The sequence below is a fragment of the Echinops telfairi genome, unplaced genomic scaffold, assembly GCF_000313985.2.
Source record: "Echinops telfairi isolate 266 unplaced genomic scaffold, ASM31398v2 ScPeMD7_7440;HRSCAF=8478, whole genome shotgun sequence".
Lineage (NCBI taxonomy): Eukaryota > Metazoa > Chordata > Mammalia > Afrosoricida > Tenrecidae > Echinops > Echinops telfairi.
In genome coordinates, this window is record NW_022111340.1 from 45,961 (window position 1) to 63,554 (window position 17,594).

At 39.0% G+C, this 17,594-nt stretch overlaps 2 protein-coding genes across 3 annotated transcripts in view; one reads left to right on the forward strand and one right to left on the reverse strand.

The window, feature by feature from the left end:
* Positions 1-3,481: 3,481 nt before the first annotated feature.
* On the reverse strand, positions 3,482-4,444 carry LOC101652061 (olfactory receptor 2W1). The gene has a single exon (XM_004717396.1). The coding sequence runs from the start codon at positions 4,442-4,444 to the stop codon at positions 3,482-3,484; it is 963 nt and encodes a 320-aa protein (XP_004717453.1).
* An 8,809-nt stretch (positions 4,445-13,253) lies between these two features.
* Positions 13,254-17,594, forward strand: part of LOC101656976 (HLA class I histocompatibility antigen, B alpha chain-like) — an 18,509-nt gene continuing 14,168 nt past the window's right edge. For both annotated transcript variants that reach the window (XM_045298695.1, XM_004717408.3), the window contains exons 1-3: positions 13,254-13,365; positions 13,644-13,913; positions 14,176-14,454. In XM_045298695.1, the coding sequence (XP_045154630.1) occupies positions 13,302-13,365; positions 13,644-13,913; positions 14,176-14,454 (613 nt within the window). In that variant the 5' untranslated portion in view covers positions 13,254-13,301. The remainder of the gene's footprint in view (positions 13,366-13,643; positions 13,914-14,175; positions 14,455-17,594) is intronic.

Genomic DNA, 17,594 nt, shown 5'->3' on the forward strand with positions numbered 1-17,594 from the left:
TTTTGTTCTTAATCCTACTTTGTCAGATATTGAAATCATAATCCCTTCTTTCTTTGTACTTGTCTTGCATATTTTTGTTCATTTTTTAAATAATTAACTTTTTTGAATTTTTGAATTAAAACATCTTAATTAGATATATCTCATTGCTTTGGAATTGACCACATTAGGCAATATGAAAATATTTATCACTTAATAGATGAGAAACAGCTGTTGACATGATCATTATGTTTATCCTTATTCTGTCATACTCTTTTATATATAAAGACACATATACAGTCCTTTACTCTATAGCTTTTAGTCATTCTTTGGGAGGTATATAATTTACTATTTAGACAAGTTTTTGTTTTAATATTTAGGTATCTTTATGTAATTCTTTGTCCTTAGGTTTTAAGTTTTTAGGCATTCTTCGCTGGTTTCCTATCATGAACAGTAGAGCTCTTCTATATCTCTGCTGTTTCCTACATCTAACTTAAAATAATAGCCTTGGTCCTCCCAATTGACATCTATAAGTAAATAATCAAGCTTATTTACATTTGTATATTATCATTTATTCTTATAATTTTGATATATTTGTATTGAAGTTTCAGAGCATAAAACAGTAGAGTTGATTTTCCCTCCTTTAGGTCTACCATGTGTTTGTAGCTCAATAAGTAAATAATTTCAACAAAGTTGTTTGGCACATTGCCTCTCACAGAGTAGCTATCACATAGTTATTTAAGCACCATCTAGATTGTAGGTCTCAGTTTACTTGTATTTTCTGAGACAGTTTACTTATACCCTTACACTCTTACTTGTTTCTAACCTCTATACCAAAAAAACAAATTCTCTGTCCTCGAGTCAATGTTGATTCACAGCAACCAGCCTGTGGGTTTCTGAGACTAACTATATACCCGGGTAGAAAGCCCAGTCTTTCTCCCGCGAAGCTGCTGGTGGTTTGAACTGGTGACCATGAAGTTTGCAGCCCAACACATAACTACTACATCACAGAGATTCTTCTATAGCTATCCCATGTTCCTCCTTTTACCTGAATATTGTCTGCCAAATTCAGACCTTAGAGAATCTTTAGTGTCTGACTCAGAGTTCATCTGTTTTATGAATACATTTTTGTTTCTCCAAATCAAGCACTCCCTCACTTTCCTGAAGAGCATTTGCACATATGCTTAGTGGTAAGAAATTCAGCATTTAACGTAATTGGTAATGCCTGCCATATTATGCAATTTTCAAACAAGTGTATAAAAGCCCTGTGCCTTTGTTGTATGTACAGTCTCCAATTTTAATGAAACCACTGGGAGCACAAGTGTGATTTAATTTATCTGATTCATTATAAGCCAACCTCAGGACCTCCCTTGGGTTCAAGTATGAGCCTAGCACACCTTTACTCATATTGTAATGAGTTAGAACTCCTGTGACAAATTCTCATGAAGGCCAGTGTGAGACCTTGTTCAGAAAAGTAGCTTATACTTTAAGAGGAAGACATATTTACTTTTCCTTAATATCACTTCCCATTATATTATATCTTACTTCTCTTTTCAAGTTATTATTTCATAAATATGAGTCAGGACAATCTTCTTGTTATTCCACAAGCAGTCAGGTTGTCCAGGCCAACCTTCTGATAACCTCCCTAGCACCCAATAGTACATATTAGTTCATAATACTAAATTGTGCAAGTCCAATATATTTAAATGATATGGTGTCGTTTTGTGTAGTCTTATAGGTTTAAAAATTGTTTCATAGAAGTGAGATTAAGTAAGTAATTGAAATATTAGCTTTATCTGTAGTCCAAAGATCAGAGAGACTCAAATAAAAAAGAAAGGACAGGAGGAATACAGCAGAAAACAAATAACTATAGGTACAAAATGGAATGCTCGCTAGGAGTTCATTACTATTATAATTTTCATGCATACCATATGTATTATTGCAGTTAGTAAATGCCCTCATACATCTCCTAACATAACTAACTACAGATTGTACTAAGAGTAAGAACAAATATCCAAATTCAGAATTAATGGGTGGAATGTGTATCTTATACACATCAGGAACATAAAGCTCACATTTCCTCTGTGGACTCTTTTTGGTGAGATGGTGAATGGTTTGTGAAAACAACTCTAAAAGACTTATGATGTGGAACATAAGGAGATTGGAAATAGTCTATATCATACTGAATATATTTTATATGTGTCATTACTGTGCTGTTTTGATTGGCAAAGTAAGTAATTTTCCGATGAATTATTCAGTGACTTCCATTTTTTACATTTCAATAATTATGAAGTGATAAGGAAAATATTACTTTTAAATTACAGCAATGTATCATTTTAAGTCTGTCTAGATTGATTACAGTGATCAAATATAGGATTGCTTAAAGAAAATTATCAAGTCATAGAAAAATCTAACTTTAATACTAAAGTGACACTGTCCTATACAAAGTTAAATATTATATCATAACATGAGAAGTAAAATTATTTACCCAGTGCATGAAATTCTGCTACACACAAATATTACCCCATTTCTCCAAAGCTCACATAAATGTCATTATTTCATAGATCACTGTGAGAAGCTCATTGATCTCAGCTAGGTCATGTTCTCTTTTCATTCAGCTTCTTACTGTCATAGAATAAGTGTTTCACAAATGAATAAGATTGAACTGTACCATTAAATCGCTTTAATTTTGACCTCTCACTGACGTGTCATGTTAAAGGAGCAATTCTTTTAAATATTAAAGATATTTACTCAGAATATTTAAATAAAATGTCACTGAACAAACAGTAAACTCTTTCAGATGGCTCTTTTGACAATCACTCATATAGATTGCATTGTCCTGAACTAAAATCCAAACTCACTGTCATTGAGGCCATTCCAATTCATAGTGACCATGTAGGACAGAGTAGAATTGCTCCATAGGGTTTCTAAGATCGTAAACCTTTAAGAAAGCAGATGCTTCATCTTCCTCCCACAAGGCACCTGGTAGGTATGAAGCACTCTCCTTTTGGTTAGTAACCTAACACCTAACCCACCGTGCCTCCAGAGCACCAGCTCTAAATACACATAGACATTTGTATGGCCTCACAACAAATTTTACATACAAAATTGGCATTTGTATATTACAAAATGAAGAAATCATACCATGTATAAAATGATTTGTTAGGATCTTTATTGCAGATCCAAGCATTAGCAGTGAACACACACACTTGATGACCAAAACAATTTCCATAGAGATTGAGAATAAACTCTTGCATTTAAATTTACATTTAGCTCCCCTTTATGTTATATTACAAGCAAAATATAAAATTCCTAAGGACTCACTTACCTGAAGACATTATGGTAATCAGGGTCATGAAAGAGCTAAACAGAATGGTTATAATATTGTGTGCAACCTCAAAAGATTTACATGTGAGAATTGTTATATTAACTCATTTCTATAATCTAGGTAGAAATTTAAATCAATGAGAAAATTAATGTTTGCTTTTTTCACAATAGTGTTTTCCTATGATTTCCAGTTCCTCTTCCCTTTGGTAGATTCATAGTCAACTCTCATGAGCTTCCTCAGTGCGTTCTTCATGTCCTTGTTCCTCAATGTGTAGATGAGCGGGTTGAGACTGGGAGTGATGATGGTGTAAAACAGGGTGAGGAATTTGCCCTGGTCTTGGGAGGCACTGTTACCTGGCCTCAGGTACATGTAGATGATAGTTCCATAGAAGATGGACACCACAGTGAGATGAGACCCACAGGTATTCATGGCTTTTCGTTGGCCTGCTTTGGACTTCATTCTCAGCACAGCTCGGGCAATGTAACCATAGGATACAAGTATAAGGAAGAGGGGTGTAAGGACAAACACAATGCCTAAAGCAAACACCAACATTTCAACTGCTGTGGTGTCTACACAAGCTATCTTGACCATAGCTGGCAACTCACACAAGAAATGATTCAAGACATTGCTTCCACATCTAGGCAAATTCAGGGTAAGTGTACATAGCACAAGAGAACAAGCCAAACTGATACACCATACAATGATAATCATCCTGAGACATAGCCTTGGGCTCATGATTACCAAGTAATGCAAGGGTTTGCAAATAGCTGTAAAGCGATCATAGGACATAACCGCCAGCAGAAGGCACTCAATGGAGCCCAACCACATGTAAACATAGAGTTGAATGACACAGCCCACATAACTGATGGTCTTATCCGGTCCCCACAAGTTAACCAGCATCTGAGGCACGATGCTGGTGGTGAAACACAGATCTAGGAATGATAAATTCCTGAGGAAAAAATACATAGGTGTGTGCAGATGGGCATCCAGGAGAGATGTGAGAATGATGGCTGTGTTACCCGCCAGGGTAATTAAATAGAAGATGGTGACAACTCCCGACAGGACCGTCTCCAAACTGGGATGATCCGAGAAGCCAAGCAGAATAAATCCAGGTATTGAACTATAATTGTTTTGGTCCATAATCTTTTATTGCCTAAATTTTAAATAGAGGTGGGGAGGAGAGGGAGAGGAAGAGGAGGTAAAAGGGGGAAGAGGAGAAGGAGAAGATAGTGCGTTAACATGGAGCATAGATGCAATCTAGTGAAACACAGCATTCAACAAAAGGAGAGAATTGATGTTAGTGGTTAAAAAAAAAAAGTATTCCAGTCACACATAATCTAGTGTTTGTTACAGGTTCTTCTACGGTGGTTAACTCATAATTACATTTTCTATCTAGGCGAACTTGGGGAGTTTACTTACAAGTAAATTTCCGAGTTTGGAATAGATGTTCTAAAATGATGTGACCCTATGATTCTCTAGTAAGCTAGTTATTTGAACATATTCTTTTATTTGGTCACAGAAGTCACTTAAACATTTAATGTAAAAGTGAAGCAAGAGTGTCCCCTTTTTCCAAATATTAGTTAACAATGCCTTTGATCCCCAGCATGTTATAAGAGATCTGGTATTTCTTCTTGAACCTTCATCTCCCTCATTCTCAGCATATATTTTAACACCAAACAGTTCCATTTAAGTATAAAAATAAGTTAACTATATCCTCACTTAAAAAAATTATAATCAGCTAATGAAAATCACTGCCATCTCTCTTCTTGATCCTAATAATAACTTTGATTCATTTTCATTGTTTTAAGATTTAAGAAAGTCATGTCATCCTTGTATTTAAAAATTGTGAATAGTTTGACTGTACATTACACTTAAAAAATATTCAAATTCTCTAAGATGGTTGAGATAGACCAGCATGATTTGTTTCCCTCTGGACTCATTCTTGTCTCACAAATCACTTCACCCTCAAGCCTTCTTTCAGTTGTTCCTACAGGTGAAGCTCATTTTTTATCTAAAGCACCTAGAACCCTTCTCCTTCTTTGAGCAACTCACAATGATTCTTTAGTCTGTACCTTCGATGTTTCCTCATTAAAGAAAAATCCCTTGAGCTTACTGTATTTTTCACTTTGTAGCTTATATCATGTGTAAAGAAGATCTCCTACAGAGATCCAGTAGCACATAGAGCTTAAAAGCAGAATCAGAGAGTTTATGTGCCCATTTCATCTCTATCAGTTACTTACTTGTGAGATTCTGGACAAGTTACTTAACATTTCTGGGGACAGTATTCTCACCTCTAAAAACAAGACAATAAAAATACATTGGGTTGGGATAAAGATTAATGGAAGATTATATGTATGATGCTTAGAATAATGCTACTAACAATGCATGTTAACACTCATTAGTTACAAATATTAGAAGAATTATAATCATGCACCGTGTAAGTAAATGTTTAATTAACCTTCCCAATATGTTACTCTAACGGCTTTAAAAATCAGTCAGGATAACTAGTTATCTTCACTGTATTTCTAATTCCTAAACCCTAAAACGAAAGCCAAATTCACTGCCAATCAAGTTGATTCTAACTCATAGTGAATCTCTATGATATGGTAGAACTGCCCCTGTGGGTTTCTGAATCTGAAAATCTTTAGAGGAGTAAAAAGCCTCGTTTTTATCCCACTCCTAAAGCAGCACCACTCAAATATACAGATAGATAGATGATAGATAGATAGATAGATAGATAGATAGATAGATAGATAGATAGATAGATAGATAGAAATAGAGATATAGAGATAGATAGATATAATTTGACTAAATGGAAAATTAATCCACACTATGAATAATAATTAAAAATCATTTGATGCTGCTAGTTACCATTTGTCATTACATTAAAAATTTAGGCTGGATTCTTGTGGAGTTACCTGAATAACATGATAGAAAGCAATGGATTAATGAAGACTTGTTATATCTACGTAATAACAAATTATCAATGTATTCAATTTTAGAAAGCATAATTTAAAATATGTATTTTTTGCTGTTTGAAGGACTAATAAGCCCAGCATTCCTTGGTCGTGACATAGATACAGCTTTTAAAGACACACATGAGCATATCAAAACTGCCACACTTTCAGTGACTGAGCAGATTAATAATTCCCCTGGATTTTGTTAGTATTGTGTCTAGAATACTAACTTCTTGATAACTGAAAGAAAAATAACTTTCAGGTAGTTCCTGTTAGTAAATAATTGCAAGCAAACATTTTATTGAAAAAATAATAGTAACAGGCAAGTGTGTGTGTGGGAGGTGCAGATAAAAATGCAAAAATGACTTCTTGTTATTATGTCATTTCAAGTATATTTCTTCTACATCAAGAAAAATTCACTTCAGATTGCGGCCATAATTCAATAGCATTCATGTCCACCGAGCTAACTGAGTATAGCTATTTCAAGATAGACATTGGATGATTTCCTCACAATGTGTCTTTCAAGAACAGTGATTCAAGCCTGGTTTCTGCCATTGACCAAGATATACAGTAAATAAAAATATCACCCTTTAGATTGTATCAAAAGCTGTCACACATGATTGGATCTCTATGACATCTGAAGTGGAGGATGAATATATAGTTTCAATTTTGATACACAAGTTGGTGTGTGTATTGTGCCGAACTTCTGAATAAAGCATGAAAAGTATATTACATTTTATTAAATCTTTAAATTTACATTAAAACTTTTAATCAAGTCTAAGTTACTTAAATTACACTAAAATAACATAAATGCAAAATCAAAATTCTTTAAAAGTTTGTCCACTCCATGCTGTTAACTATTTTTATAGCTGAGTGTTTTCATTTTATATATATATATATATATATATTATATAGCTAAATCTGCATAGCTCCTCAAAATTAAATCAGAAAGGGTTAAAAGTCCATCTACTGACACTGATAGCTTGCAAATAATTTCCCATGCACATGAAATTTAGGCATGGATCCCATATATTGGATCTTTTCTGGCTTCACAGTCTTCGTGAATAAAATAGGACACTGTAGTTCTTTTTTCTACAGCTTTCTTCCTTTATGCTTACTAAATCCAAATGCCTAATATCATGAATAAAGGAGCAGGTTCATGTCTTTCTTTTATAACCGCTTTCCTCCTTCCTGTCTATTTATAAGAGACAATTTTTCTGCAGAAATGCATTTAATGTGAGAGTAAGACAAGAAGAATCAGTCAGTATAGGACTAAGTCGTCTTCCCTCTCCCTCTGACGAGTTATGTTACCAATTCAGGACACTGTCTTGTTAGAGATATTAAAGATGTACATTACTGTGCTCCACAAAGGTGCTCTACTTCTCAACCTGTGTTGAGCCCTCTCTGGAGAAGACAGATGCTGGCCCAGCATTTCCTCTCCAAGCTACTTTCCTCCTGTGATCTCAAAGCACTGCTGTGAATTCTGCTATTTCCCCGATGCCTGTTTAAGGTAGAGATTCCTGAAAGGACTCCACCTTCTTGAACACGTGGATTCAAATAGGTAATGAGACCAATCCCAAAGTGTCACTTATTTAAACAAGCTTGCAAATAGGTCCTTATCCTAGAGAAACATTACACAAAGTAATCAACTACGTCTCAGGCCCTTGTGAATGGACCACAGCTTCCAGCCTTTCTGTTTCCCAACTTGATAACTATTTGCACTACCTAAGGATTTCCATTTAGAATAAGAATAATCGATTACAAATTTCCAACATTTCCCAAGAATTAAAAAAGGATAGGGAGAAAAAGGAGGAATGGAAATAGGAAATAAAGGAAGGTTGTGGGATAGGTGATGTTTCATTGTGGGGAGTGAAATCAATAAAATGAAGCAAAATCTGTATGAATTTTGGAGTAGAAAACTGATCTACTTTGTAAACCTTCAATCAATTCACAATAAAAAGTTTTTCTTTTTAGACTTGCCAGGATTCTAAATAGTAAATACTTTGAATCAGATATGTCTATTTAAAAGTTTTTTAATTATATTATTTTGTATGCATGAAATATTCACAGTGGAAAGTCTCACTTTCATTCATGTGCTTTTTTTACTCCCCCCATTACACAAGCTTTAACTATATCCCCTTTTATTTGAAAGAACTTCTTGAACAGAGTCGTGTATTTCCTATTACAACTGAATTTCAGAATTTAGGACTATCATGAGCAAATTTTATATTTTCATTTGTAGAATTGAAATGTATACATTTGATTTCCATATATACTTTAATTACATTCATATAATAACTTTCCTAGTTTCTTACTCCTTAGCCCATGACTATATCCAAGAGTTTTTCTACTTTGATGAAATTAGCTAGATTTTTTTATAGTTTGGAAAACTGTATTTGAGAGCCACATATTTTTTATCATTTCAGTAAACATTGCTTATTCGTGCAGCAGAAATGCATTTTACTTTTACTTCTGGCTTGAATATGAAATCCCTTTTCTTATATTTTTAAAAATTGCCTTGTTATACTTACCAGATTTAATATTGAACAAGTTACTGGTATGGTTTTATAAAAGTAACTTCTTTTATTCTTGAGATTTACAAAAGGAAAGACATTATAAAGTTTCCCATAAACTATTTATGAGAATAGATAGCAGTACTGTTTTTAAAAGTACACAGAAGAAATATGTGAAAAACATAAACTATGAAATCAGTAGAATATTCCATTTTCAGATGAAAATCTTCTATTTTGAATGTGAAATGAGTTATATAGTTTAAATATGAATAAGGCAAATATTTTGAAATCTAATTATTTTGTAAGAAAAATAAAATTTTACAGAAAAACTATGTATGTTACTTTTTCATAGTTTATACTTTGAATAATATTTACCTTATAGGCACTTTAAAAACAATGAAAACTTTTAAACTATAATTAACTGCATAGTCTTGCTTTTTTCCAGTTCATCTCAATATGTCTGCTCTTTTTGAGGAAATATATGATCTGAACATACAAGTCCATTTCAAATACACAGTGATAAATCTAGAAGTCATCTCATGACAATTACCAGTTGCCATCGATACAAACCTGATTTAATGTGACCGTGACTCCATGTCAGATAGAACTGCTTCTTAAGGTTCCAAGACTTTCTTAGGAGGTACCTCTGGGTAGACTTGAATCTCTAATCTTCTGGTTAATAGGCAACCACCCACAAATGCCTAAAATATCCCATTGTTATTGTTGTTGTTGTTAGTTGCCTTCCAGTGGCTCCCAACTCACAGGGACCCCCTGCGTAGAACTACCCCAGCATTTTCAAGGAAAGCACATCATCAGGCTTTTCCTCCAAGGCACCTCTGAGTGCGTTCACACTGCCAACTTGGGAAAACACCGTATGGGGGAAAAGCTGTTACATAAAATCCATTTCTATCTCCTGACTCTTACTGCCATGGAGTGGGTTCTGACTCATCGCAACCCTGGAGGACAGGGTAAAGCTGCCCTTGAGGTTCCAAGGCTGTAACTCTTTGTAGGCGTTAGCTTCCCTATTGGAAGGATAGAAAGCTTCCCCAGGAATAGACTTGATTTCTACCTACTGAAGAAACGATGTTCCCACTGTTATGTTAGAAACAAAGAAAAACTGAGATAAGCATTAAGCATTTCCTACTTTACTCTCCAGGAGCTTTAAGTCTGTGTCCACTAATATGTATTGGTTGTGTGTTTTCCCAGATCATGCCAAACTGAGACAATAATATGCAATCACAATTAATGATAACTTCGTAAGGAAAAAAAATACGACTGGACCAATAAACAATATAATGATAAACAGAAAAAAGATTGAAGTTGTCAAATATTTCATCTTAATGGGATCCACAATGAATGCTCAGGGGAGTACCAGTGAAGAAATCCATTAATGTTGTGATGAGAGTTGTATAAGCCCCCAATGAAATGATTTTAAAAAATAAAATGCAAATGATATGAAAAATAATAAACCCATTAACATAATGCAATGGGCAAATCTGCACAAGACCTCTTTAAAGTATTGAGCGTAAGGTGTCACTCTGAAGATTACGTCCACCGGAGTCAGGCTATGGTATTTTCAATCACCTCATATGCATACAAAAGCTGGACAATGAATAAAGAAGGCTGGAGAATTGAAGCATTTGCTTTATAGTGTTGGCAAGAACTGTTAAAATCCACATGGACTGCTAGAAGTACAAACATATCCATCTTGGAACATCCCTTAGAAAGAAGGATGGTAAGACTTCATCTCATGCATCATCTTACGTACTTTGGACATGTCATCAGGAAGGACCACGCCCTGGGAAAGGACATCATGCTAAGTCAAGTAGTGGATCAGGGAAAGAGAAGGAGACTTTGATGAGATGGATTGGCACAGCGACTGCAACAATGGACCCTACACAGGACCAGGCAGCATCTTGTTGTGCGTAAGGTAGCCATGAGTGGAAACCAACTCAGTGAACTTCACAAGAATAAAAATTATGCAGTAGAGTGATGTGAGCTCTCCCTCCTCCCCCACACACAAATATTACTGAATTACTATCTTGCTACTCAGAAATGCCCACTGACACATAATAAATTCTCCTTTTCATCTAAATCTCTTTCTGGAGTCTCACTTTATTTCTCTTAATCTAATTACTTCTTTGTTAGTAACAGTTGATTTGTACTAACTTTGGCACTCAATATGTATCAAAATGAATATGGTCATTTTTTTCCTATTTTACCATTAGCACTGGTTCCTTCAATTGCTGACATGTCTTTGATAAAGTGGCAATATTAATAAGTGGGTTTGGAGATCTATTTAATGATGTTCTTATGTGCTATTTGAAACTACCTGGTTTCTTTGAATTATACTTATGATTTAGATAATTACATCTTCTTAGAAGTTTTCAGTAACAGAGAATTTCAAGTGTTTGATTTTGCCTCAGCAGAATTTTCTACAGTGACAAAACTATTTAGAATTACACCTGATCAAGGTTAAAATATATATTTTCTTAATTACAGTATACCAGAGCTTCACACAGTGGGAGGAAGGTGGAAACAACCTAAGTGCCCATCAGGTGATGCATGGATAAGAAAATGTAGTGCAAAACTGAGGGAAGGTAGGAAAGTGTTAGCTAAACAAAGCCCTGGGGAGATACGTGTATAGAAGAGCAGAGGCATAAATCTGACCCGAACAGTTAAAACTGTGTCAATAGATCACCCCCTATGATGTGGGCTGGACCTGATCTGGTTTCCTAAGTTCTCTGTATTTTTGGTTTATATTATTTTCTTTAAGTTTGTTTGTTTAGAGTGTATCTCAGATGTGTATGTCAATGGAGGTCATCATCTTAAAACTGTTACTTGCTTTTCCATTTTTCAGTATCTGAAACCTAGGATTGATGAACCTAGAGGAACAGCAAGTAGTTTAAGGGGATTGGAGTTTGGGGGTGCAGGGGTGGAGGTGGGGTAAAAGGGAGGCGATGTAAAGTAGTCCATGTAGAAAAAGAATATTTGAAAACTGATTGGGGTAGGAATAGTACATTCCACTTGACATGATTGAACTTTAGAACTATATACATATTAAATCCAAACTGATTAAAAAATTGAACCCTAAATTTTTAAAAAAGGAAAATTTAATGCTGTACAATAGAAAACAGTGTGAAAAAAAAGTCTTGATTCATGCCACCAACTGAAGGGAGCTTAAAAGCATTTTTCTGAGATAAAAAAGACAATCACAAATACCCAAAGTACAAATGCTATATGACATCGCATACATAAAAAAAATGCAAATGTTTGGAGACTGAAGTTTATTAGTGGTTACCAGGGGCAAGAGTAATTGGAAACTGGTTAATGGCAATGGAAATATCAAGCAGCCAATGAAGTGTAGGATTGCAAGATCAGTTTATTGCAATTCCTGTCAATAAGTTGTTGCTATGTTTGAGCCCATAGTCACTGTGGGTCAACCCATTGCTTCAGAGACTTCCTTTTTGGTCACCAGCCCTCTACTTTCTGATTACACTGTCCTTCTCCAGGAATTGGTCCCTGCTGATAACATGTCCAAAGCACATGACCCAAAGTCTTGCCATGCTGACTTCTTGCCATGCGCGCAGCATTTTAGCTATATTTTTAAGACCAAAAACCAGATAAACCAAACTTACTGCCATCAAGTCGATGCCAACTCATAGCCACCCTATAGGACAGGGTAGAACTGCCCCTGTGAATTTCTGAGACTGTAAATCTTAACAAAAGTAGAAAACCCAGTCTTTCAATTACTTTTCTTTGTAATGAGCACAAATATACAGCTCTTCCAGTGGGTTTACCAGATAGCTGTCTTCCAAATTTCTCGCCACAGACAAGTGAGTGCTCCCAGTGTGGCATCACTTCGCTGAAACATTTCTATCGATTCTAAGAGCCTGTTTTGCACCAATATCTTCAGTGCAGCTTCGTCTTCACATCATGAGTTCTTGCTATGGTATCACTTGAAATCGCTGAAAGTGTATCCGTTTTTTTCAGATACACTGATAGTGGATTCCTTCTACCTTCTTTGGATGCTTCCTGCGTCGTTCAATATTTTACCCATATAATCCTTCGGTTTTGAAAAATGGAGAATTGAATGCTTTTCTCCTACTTCTTTCAGCTGGAGAAATGCTGAGTAGCTTCCTCCCCGTTTGGTTTCCTAACATGTCTTCACGCATTTCATTATAAAGCTTTGCTTAAGCTGCTCCGGCTGGCTCCCTTTGAAATAGAGAATCTACGGACGCTGGTAATTAAAATTTAAGCTCTGGGCTGCTGACACCAAGGTGTGAAACAGAAAGCACCCCTCTGACTTGCAAGATAGGTCAGGAGTTGGAAATTCCCCAGAATTTCACTTCCCCCTTGCACAACCTGCGTCAACCCCTTCTGCTAGGAAACACATGACGTCAGTCCAGTCGGCGATCTTATTGGGTCTAGGATTCCTGAAGAAGCCACTCGCCTTCACAGCGGCTCCAGGTTGCAAGGTCCCCTCTGATCAGCTGGAACGCAGATTCTTCCAAGATCCTGGTTACAATGTCTGGGATCCTCCTCCTGCTGCTGCTCTGCGAGGCGGTGGTCCTGAGCCAGACCCAGGCAGGTGCGTGCAGGATCAGGAAGTAAAGGGTCTGTGCCGAGGGAGGGGCCAGGGCACGGCCGGGCGGGGGCACAAGACACTCTGGGAATCTGGACCCCCCAACACCCACCCCCATCCCCAGCGATGCCTGGAACCGCGCCCTCCTTCTTCTCCCCCTTCCCGATTTCGTCCCCAACCCCACATAGGCACCCTTTCCCCACCCTGGCCTTTCAATACTGACGGGACTCACGGGGACGGCGATCTGTGGTCTCAGCCGCCCCCCCTCGCCCCCGCCCCCCCAGGGCCCCACTCGCTAAGGTATTTCCTCACGGCCATATCGCGACCCGGCCGCGAGGAGCCCCGCCTCATCGCCGTCGGTTACGTGGACAGTTTGCAAGTCGCGCGGTTCGACAGCGAGGCTCCGAATCCAAGGGCGGAGACGCAGGCTCCCTGGATGAACCTCCAGGAGCCCGAATTTTGGGAGGGGCAGACCCGGATCGCCAGGGTCCGCGAACAAACGTACCGGGAGTACCTGCGGGATTTGCGCGACTATTACAACCAGAGCAACTCTGGTGAGTGAATTGGCCCCCAGGTTTCAGTTGCCGATCAGAACCAAATGGGCAAGACCCAATCGCGGTCCGGGGAACCCCGGAGGCGGGGCGGGGCTATCCGCTGGGCCGGGCTGCAAAGGGGGCGAGGCTAATCCTTGGGATGCTAACCCTGGGGAGGTGCTGTCTATTCCTTGGGAGGGTCTAGCTGAAGAGGTGGGTGGGGCTGATCCCTAGGGAGCGGCTGGCAGCGTGGGCGGGGCTGACCGTGATGGGACGGGGCCAGTGTCTCACACCTACCAGGGTATGTATGGCTGTGATGTGGGGCCTGATGGGCGCCTCCTCCGTGGGTACAATCAGCGAGCCTACGATGGTGACGATTACATCGCCCTGAATGAGGACCTGCGCTCCTGGACAGCTGCAACCACAGCTGCTCAGCTCACCAAGAGAAAGTGGGAAGAGACTGGTTTGGCAGAGCGCTACAGGGCCTACTACTTGAAGGGCCGGTTCCTGGAGTGGCTGCGTAGATTCCTGGAGAGTGGGAAGGAGATGCTGCAGCGCACGGGTAAGAAGGGCCACTGAGCGCCCACCAAATTCCCTTTCATTGGAATTGGGTCCGCCCTGCTACCCTATTCAGAAGCAAAACACCAACCCCACTGCCAAGGAGTTCTTTCTGACTCATAGGGACCCTTCTTTCTAGGGCAGGGTAGAATTGCTCCTTATGGTGTCCAGAACGCAGATCTTTATAGGAGCTGACAGCCTTTTTAAAAGCTAGATCCTTAGTGGACTCACCATGTCACAAGAATGCTCTCCCTCTTACCCCCAACATTAGGGTAAAAATGAGTGGTCAGCGCAGAATTCCAGATCCTTTTGGAGACAGTAAAGGGTGTCCTCTCTGAGATCGCCAAACCCCACTGCCTTTGATTTAAAGCCAACATATAGTGACTAAATTGAACAGCATAGAACTGCTGTCTAAGCTTTCTTTTCTTTTAAACTTGTGAATTGAGTAAATGATTAAAGAGCAAATTAGTTTTCTATTCAACATTCTGTACACATTCTGTGTCATGGATTGCAAATCCCATCATGTCAGTTATGTCACCTCCTCTCTGGGTTTCCTATTTCCATTCCTTGTCCTTTCCTAAATGTTTTGTATTTTGTCCTTGGTAAATACTGATCTTTTGATCTTCAGTGATTGTGATTGTAAGGGAAAGCAATCTCCTGAGTGATGTGGCATCTTCTATAGGCCTGTCCAATGTTTTCTTGAATATTGAGCACAAGGTGAGTTCAATTCCAGACCTCCAGACATGAAAAATTGCTTGTTTTCCCATCAGTCTCCGTCTGAAAAGTAAGCATAGACTTTTTTTTTCAAATCATTTTATTGGGTGCTCATACAACTCTTATCACAATCCATACATGCATCCATTGTGTCCAGGACATTTGCACATTTGTTGCCCTCATCATTCTCAAAACATTTGCTCTCCTCTTAAGCCCTTGGTATAAGCTCCTCATTTTTCCCCTCCCTCACGAACCCTTGATAATTTATAAATTATTATTATTTTGTCATGTCTTACACTATCCCACATTTCCCTCCCTTCACCCACTTTTCTGTTGTCCTGTTGTCTGTCCCCAGAGGAGGAGGTTATATGTAGATCTTTATAATCGGTTCTCCCTTTCTACCCCACCTTCTCTCCACCCCCGGGCATTACCACTCTCACCACTGGTGCTGAAGGGATCATCTGTCCTGGATTCCCTGTGTTTCCAGTTCCTATCTGTACCAGTGTACATCCTCTGGTCTAGCCAGATTTATAAGGTAGATGTAGGATCATGATAGTGGGGGGGGGGGAGGAAGCATTTAAGAACTAGAGGAAAGTTGTATGTTTCATTATTGCTACACTGCACCCTGACTGGCTCATCTCCTCCCTGAGACCCTTCTGTAAGGAGATGTCCCATTACCTACAGATGGGCATTGGGTTCCCAGTCTGCACTTCCCCTCATTCACAATGATATGATATATTTGTTATTTGATACCTGATACCTGGTCCCTTCTACACCTCATGATCAATCACACATGCTGGTGTGCTTCTTCCATGTGGACTTTGTTGCTTCTGAGCTAGATGGCCACCTGTTTACCTTCAAGCCTTTAAGAACCCAGATGCTATATCTTTCAATAGTCAGGCACCATCAGCTTTCTTCACCACATTTGCTTATGCACACATTTGTCTTCACCAATCATGTCGGGAAGGTGAGTATCATGGAATGCCAGTTTAATAGAACAAAGTGTTCTTGAATTGAGGAAGTGCTTGAGTGGAGGCCCAATGTCCATCTGCTGCCTTAATACTAAACTTATAAATATATGCACATAGATCTATTTCCCCATAATCATATATAAATATATTTACAGATGTACATTTCCTCTTGTCCCACTATCATGCTCAGCCTTCATTTGAGTTTCAGTAATTTCTCTCAGTTACATTGCCCTTTATCAATCCCTACCAGGCCTCTCACACCCTTCTTGCCACTAATTTTGGATCACTTGTTTCCTTTTCCCTGGGTTGGTCAACACCACCTGCTTTCCCCCACCTCCCCTTCTCCCATGTCCCCCCGGAACCATCGGTCCCATTATTTTCTCCTCCAGACTGTTCTTACAGCCTATCTTATCTACATAGACCTGCAGAGATAATAGTATGCTCAAAAAAACAAGACATAGCAACAAAAGAAAACACGACGATGACAACAACAAAAAAGTGACCAATAAATATATAAAATTTTGTAAAGGGAAAAACCTGAAAGTAGTTCAAGGTCTGTTTGTTGACTTCTTGGAGTGTCCTCCAGTCGAGTCCGATGGGGTCTAATACCTTGGCCCCAAAGTCTATCGTTGGCACTCCCTCAGGACTTCCCTGCTGTCCTGTACCACCACCACCACCCCCGTTGCTCTGCTGCATGCCCTTAGTGTTTTGCCTCGGTGTGGTGGGGTCAGACCGGGCCAATCCCGACACCACTGAGTCTCCAGTGCTGTCCCCCATAGGGCCATGGTCAGCAAGGGATGTTGTGTCTCATAGTGGGACTAACCATATGGTCCACTCTGTGCATTGGCTGTTCAGAGGGGGGATATAGTCCTGCAGGCTTGGTGGGCCAGGATGCGCTCCACTCTCTCTTACTCCCACTTCATTTGCTCCCATGTGCTCTGATCAGACATGTCCCTCTCCCGGAGCTACAGCTTCAGTGCTGTCCTCTGAACTAAATTCTTCTGGGGGGAAGGGCGATTGTCCACATAGTTGGGATTGGGGTCCGTCCCTCAGACCCCTCCACTGGCTCCCTGCTCAATGCCAGCATGTTGCATTCACATCCCAGAACCCTGGGTTTAAGACTGGTCCCTCTTTCCCTGTGGAGATATAAACAATACCCTCTCCTGGATGGGTTAGAGCCCTGTTCCTCTACTACACATTTCTATCCCTTTTTTTCCCTTCCCCACCCCCATCCTTTTTAGTTGGCTACCATATGTATGCCTGGATTTGGTCTGGCCCCTGCCATACAACCTGAACCTCACCCTTGTAATATTTGTATAGCGTAGATTTTTCCCTGTGCCCCCTTTGCATTTTTTAAGCTTACCTCAGCAGACTCGTGTTGTACTTGTCCTTTTGTGATTGGCTTACGTCACTTAGTATAATTTCTTCCAGTTCTTCCCAAGCTACCATATGCTTCATA

Bases quoted from the DNA above. Each gene is read 5' to 3' on its own strand.
- LOC101652061 (XM_004717396.1), bottom strand. From the start codon at position 4,444: ATGGACCAAAACAATTATAGTTCAATACCTGGATTTATTCTGCTTGGC.